The sequence below is a fragment of the Triticum urartu genome, chromosome 1, assembly GCF_003073215.2.
Source record: "Triticum urartu cultivar G1812 chromosome 1, Tu2.1, whole genome shotgun sequence".
In the NCBI taxonomy this organism is placed as follows: Eukaryota; Viridiplantae; Streptophyta; class Magnoliopsida; order Poales; family Poaceae; genus Triticum; species Triticum urartu.
Window position 1 is genome coordinate 202183854 of NC_053022.1, and position 6000 is coordinate 202189853.

Below are 6000 nucleotides of genomic sequence, written 5' to 3' on the forward strand. Positions count from 1 at the left end.
CAGCAAGCATCACAAATCAGAAACAGTTGAGGAAGTGGTACTCCTATATTGTCACGACTTGGGAGTCCCAAGTGCTTGGAGTGGGTTCACGGGAAAATTTTGTTTTTGCCACTCTAGATTTTGCCAATTTTCCTTATGCCATTCTAGATTTTCATATTTCAGTTTTGCCACTCTTAGCTTTTGACAATTATCACAATTGCCATTCCGTGGCAAAAGAAAAATAATTTTATTTCATTTTTGCCACTCTTAGCTTTTGAAATGTATCACAATTGCCACTCTAAAAATTTTGTTTTTGCCACCGGAATGGCAATTGTGATAATTGTCAAAAACTAAGAGTGGCAAAAGTGAAATGTCAAAATCTAGAGTGGCATAAGGAAAATTGGCAAAATCTAGAGTGGCAAAAACAAAAGTTTCCAGGCCAACAAAGGGGGGAAAGACTCATTCGAAAAGATGTTGAAAACATGGTAATTAATTTACATCTTGTTAAACAACAGGCAAGTTTTATGTGTCATATAGTTGTCCACAGACCAAAAAGGGCTTATCTTTTGACTCAAATAATAACAACAGTACAGAAAACATGGCAACAAAGTTTATTCAACACACCTGGACCATTAGCAGCATTTCACATAGTGTCCCACTTCCTTTCCGCAACACCTCATCAGGTGACATAGGTATTATGGTCGCAAGGGAGAAGATAAATGGATGGACATAAGTCATGTATAAGTAGTATGTGGCAACAGCATCTGATACAGAATAAGAAGCCATTGTCTGAAAATGAGACAATGCAAGGTAAAATGAGTAGCAGTGTCATTTCAGGTCAAGTAATGACAAGTACATTTTAAACAACAATATAGACAAACAGCAGTATTCACGGTTAGTTTTCATGTAACCATTTGCACTTCAGCTACTTCTCAATGACAAAAGTTACCCCATCACCAAGACAGGTAGACTAGAGATACCTGTGGCTGCTCCATTGCAAAGCGAACCATATCTTCTGGATTGACCTCCAGAGGATCATAACCAAGCTTGGCTTTTGTAACAGCCTGTGAGTGTCAAAATGGAAGGAAAGTCACTATATAAATGCAAAAGCAACATATTTAGAACAAGAAAGATAACAGGCAAATAAAGCCGTCTACAACGGCAACAGTTCGGATTTTGCTAGGTACGTGGATATCATCCAGTATGGGGCACGGGTGAGAGCACCAGCCAGAGATAACGGACTCCAGACGATTCTACCAGACATATTAGTTCAGCTTCTGTTCTGCAGCATGTAGTCAGCCTTCCATACATCTCTTCTTATCAATGCAACGAGATGCAAGGGTTTTGCATTTTCTCCAAAATAAAATAAAATAATGCAAGAAAAAATCAGGCAATAAAAAAGGTTAAATGACTAACGCTAACCTTTTAATGCTAGTTCAATACCCAAACTTCAAATTTTCATAGCATTGTCAAAACTCAAGTTTGACAAATCATTTAGTACCAAAAGCATAGAACTCTCGAATTTAGAGTATTTTTCTTTCACTATGTAAATTATCACCTTTAGACCTTGGCTTCCCTGTGGAAGGTAACTGTCTCGCTTCACCCAGGCAAAACAGTCAAGATGACAGGAAAATTTAGCTCGGCATTCACCTTGATTACTGTCGCATTGGAAACCAATCTCCTGTAAGAACAAAATAGGAAACACAAAAATGAAAAACACAGTTTTCCATTCCAACAATTTTCCTCAAAATCTAGACAAAGGACAAATTATAAAACATATGTACTACAGAGGGAGTACATAATTTCCCTCTGTAAACTAATATAAGGTCGTTTAGATCACTACGAGTACATGATATTCCTTGAAATGTTACGGAAGACACTACCATGCTACTGACACTATCCCAGTCTTGTGAACTTTCCCATTTAGCTACAGAAGTGCAGATGACTTTTTACAGATAACTTTATTTGCATGCAACTGTTTGGCCAAGATTGTGAGCATTCTACTACATAGTTTATCATATCATATGCTACATGAGTCATACCAAGAGCAACTATTGTCTGCTAAATTAAGGAGAAATTACCAGCATACCTCATTCATTTTTATCCCATGGTGGGCAGCTCTCTTCTCCAAAAACGGCCAGTCAAAAAAGTCACCGTTGTACGTAACATAAATACCAGGTTTAACCTCTTGCATGTGAGAAAACCAAGCTTTAAGTAGACCCACCTACAAATATAAAATAAGAAGAAAAAATGAGCAAATTAGTTACGATGCTGAAAAATGCATATGCCACTGGACATAATATGCAAAAGTTCATACCTCGTCTGCGACATTCTTAACTCTAAAATGCCCCTCGAATTCTGGTTTAGGTGTGTATTCCAAATCTTCAATGTCTTCCCCTACACACTACAAATAAAATAATGTGTTATGCAAAACCTATTTTAAGGGAGAAAAACCATATGGTTCTTGCAAGCACAATCGAGAACAGTAGGTTCAGCTAAGTTAATGATCTAACTGTTATATGTATGTAGTTGATTCTGAAGTATGCGTCTGGTGGTTAATGCACGTGACAGCTCTTGGATTCCCCTTGGCAATTGCCATCTTTTTTAACATGGAAATAACATTTTTGTAAAGACTTTTTTCCCAGAGGAAGGAGAACTGGAGAATTGCATGTTGCTTCAAACAAACAGAAAGTAAACGGCATACAGACATGCCAGGTAACTGATGCTGTCCAAGACTAGGCAATAAATTGAACACAATAAACTGGACAAGTCATGAATAACTATAGCACAAACAAAACAATCCGTACCTCTCGGTTGATTATCAAGTACCCTTGCCCATCTATCATGTAGGAGATCATCATTACACTGTCGTATTCAGCATCTGGAAACTTCAAGGGAAGCTTTGTGGTCTCAATATCAAATGCACATACATGAACTTCTGCACGCTGAAGCAGATCTTCCCTTCTCTGAAGCAAAACATCAGAACCAGATACACCAACATTATACCACTGTCCAGATCTCACATCTGCGAAGAGGTTCAATGCAGAATAAATAGTGTCAGTTCATCGGTGTTATATTAGCACATGCTTAAAAAACAAGACTTGCAAACTTTAGCCTCACCATTATCTATAGCGAAACGAACATGATAGGGAACATCGTATTCACGCAAATCGATGATGCAGTTTATGTAATCTTGTGGCCTTTCTACCCTGTTAGATCAACAAACAATAGGTTAACAATAAATGCAAAATATGCATAATACATAAAAACATGGAAAGGATACACAGTAAAATTAACCCCATAGAAACAAAACATAACTGGGGAACAGCAAAACTGGAGCCATTTAATGCAGGGTACCTTTTTACACCATAAATTGATTCAAATGCATCCACGGCATCTCTTTCTTCTTCATTCTTTTCAACAACATGCATTAGATCACTCCTTACACGCATTAATTGCTGCACGGTATCGAACTGAATCTTCAAATATTTTCTCTTCAAACCAGAAAGGTGGTTTTTCTGCAACAGGGAGACACAGAAAGACGGCGTGTTAAAATTATCTGCTACATTCGGCCCAGCAAAATATAGATGACAAAAAATTACACATGCATGAGAGCATTGGCACCATTGTGGAGTCATAGTAGGGACAGTCAGCAGAAGTACAAAACAATAACAGGTAAACTTAACATATTGCAACTAGCTAGTCCTTTGGTTCAATTTAAGTAAAACTACATAGCACTTAGCGTGTGAACGTCACTCTACTGTAACAAGCAACAAAGGTAGGAAAAAAGGACCGCAATGAAATCTGAACATCAGCCCTCAAAAAAATGGAATCTGAAGATAGAATCAAACTCATCACAACGATTGCATTTTCTGATGCATACAAAATGATATGCTGAATTAAGCATGCACATTAAGGCACGTACAAGATCCAGATCCTCTTTTTCAATTATTTCTATATCAGCGATTTCCCCTTCATAACGTCGCCTGAGATACGCCTCAACTTCCAACTCCGTCTTCTCCTGAACATTTCAATTCACAAAAATAGAAAATCAGTCAAGAAACAGACTCACCAGGAAAGTTCACAGAAAAGTTGTGAGTGTTACATCTATATAAATACTTTGATGGGATAAGAGAACAGATCCCTCAGAAAACCTTAAGCTCACCTTAGTTGCAGCATAAAAATAAGGCGGGAATTTGTACTTCACTTTAAATGTAGAACCATCCTGCAAGAAAGCATAAACAATTAGACATGGCAAGTCAAACAGTGTTATTTTTTTTCTGCAACATGGTCAAACAGTGTTACTTTAGTTGCATTTTGTTTACCTGGGACACAAAGTACAGGTCAACACAGCTGTAGATTTTCCCTGTATCCTCATCCTCCCATGATGACTGCAGGTGTTATTGCAGTGTAAGAGATCACATAAGAAAGCCACTCATTCATTAGATTTAGCAAATCGGTTAAGCCAATGGCTCTTGACCTTCAACTAAGCATCTCCGAGTTGGTTCTACCATGTGTTTGATTCGTTCACAATATAGATGGACATTTATTAGGCAAATCATTTTATTCAAGATGGATGGACATTTTCGGCATTCTCCCAGGTCCTACTCTATATGGCAGCAGCATTATCCGTGCTTTTAAGAGATTGTATCAGTTAATTCCATTGTATAATGCACAAATTTTTGCTGTTGGAAAAAAGTTGCTCATTCTTGTGGAACCATGGAGATTCTGCAGCTTCAAGTAATTTCTTTGTTACTTTAAGTCGCAGTCAGAGACAACATTTCACTATACCGACAATAGCAGCAGACTCACCACCCAACGCTATGGATTTGAGGTACAGAAATTTAGATAATGGAAGCAAACAATTCCTTCCGCGATTTCACGCTCTGCGTTACCTGGGTGGTCTAAACACCCTACTGATTTGTTAATTTCACAAGCCGATTGCGCTTGAAATGAGAAGCATTTCACAGCCTCTGCAGAATTCAGCTGCTAATTCCACAATACAGTCGACGCGAAATAGAAGCTAGAGCAGCGAGATCGAGAGGGAACTCACGGGGGAGAAGGTGAGGAGCCAGCCAAGCCGGCGGTCGCCTTGGGTGTAGGGCGCGAAGCCAAGCCGGCCCTCGAGGAGCTCCTCCGCGCCCAGCCGTATCCGCTGCTCCTTTGCCGCCGAAGATCCAGACCTCCGACCGCCCCAGCTGCCGCCGACGCCGCCGCCGCCACCTCCTCCGGCCGACGGTCTCCGTCGCCGACCATCACCACCGCTCATGCTCGGCTGCCCTCAGTAAGCTGGGGAGAGGGGGGGGGGGGGGTCGCCGGCCGGGATGGAGCTTCTTGAGTGGCGGAGGGAACGGGCTGGACCAGGGGCGCCAGCGAACGGCGAGAGGCGCTGTGGCGGCGCCGCGCCGGGGGGACGGGGATTGGAGCGAACCGCGCGATGGGGTTTGCGACGTGAGTTTTTTTTTCTTTCTTTTTTTGGAGGAGGCGCGTATTTGGCCGCGCTGCCGTTTTGGTTTTTGGCGCGCTCCTTTTCCTTTTTCCCGCTTCCTGGCCTTGGCCCAGAAGATTTTCCTTCAAAGAAGCTAAGAGCATTACACACGGACCGGCAAATCTACGCGTCCGCAGACAGTGACCAGCCATGCCTCAAAAAATGTATTTCACATTCGGATATCTCAAATCCATATTATTACATGCAACGTGAAACCTAATCTAAGTGGAGCTCGTCCGGTTCCGCTTCCCGCTCGCCCGGCTCCGCCCTGGCTATGTCCGGCGGCCAGCTGCGCTCCTCAGAGTGTTGGTCCGATCGCTGGCAAGGTAGAGTAGGACATGGGACACGAGCCGGCTCACGGGACTCAAGGCGCCACCATCTCCCATGCCCTACTCTTCCCCGTCGAAACCTGGAACCCGAACGATGCCGCTGGACGTCAAATCGATGATGGATCCGTCCGGGGACAAGCCGTCGACGTCCACCACGATGCGGTTGCGTCGCCCAGACTGATGCCCCATACGGGGCGTCGGAGA

At 42.1% G+C, this 6000-nt stretch overlaps 1 protein-coding gene across 1 annotated transcript in view; it reads right to left on the minus strand.

The window, feature by feature from the left end:
- The window catches only part of LOC125554015 (DNA polymerase epsilon catalytic subunit A-like), a 37200-nt gene extending 31741 nt beyond the window's left edge, over positions 1 to 5459 (minus strand). The window contains exons 1-12 of the mRNA XM_048717646.1: positions 5033 to 5459; positions 4305 to 4370; positions 4145 to 4204; positions 3905 to 4000; positions 3337 to 3497; positions 3100 to 3188; positions 2787 to 3004; positions 2297 to 2383; positions 2069 to 2203; positions 1538 to 1660; positions 960 to 1043; positions 604 to 768 (exon numbers count right to left, since the gene is read on the minus strand). Of these exons, the coding sequence (XP_048573603.1) occupies positions 604 to 768; positions 960 to 1043; positions 1538 to 1660; positions 2069 to 2203; positions 2297 to 2383; positions 2787 to 3004; positions 3100 to 3188; positions 3337 to 3497; positions 3905 to 4000; positions 4145 to 4204; positions 4305 to 4370; positions 5033 to 5248 (1500 nt within the window). The 5' untranslated portion in view covers positions 5249 to 5459. The remainder of the gene's footprint in view (positions 1 to 603; positions 769 to 959; positions 1044 to 1537; positions 1661 to 2068; positions 2204 to 2296; positions 2384 to 2786; positions 3005 to 3099; positions 3189 to 3336; positions 3498 to 3904; positions 4001 to 4144; positions 4205 to 4304; positions 4371 to 5032) is intronic.
- Between the last annotated feature and the right edge of the window lie 541 nt (positions 5460 to 6000).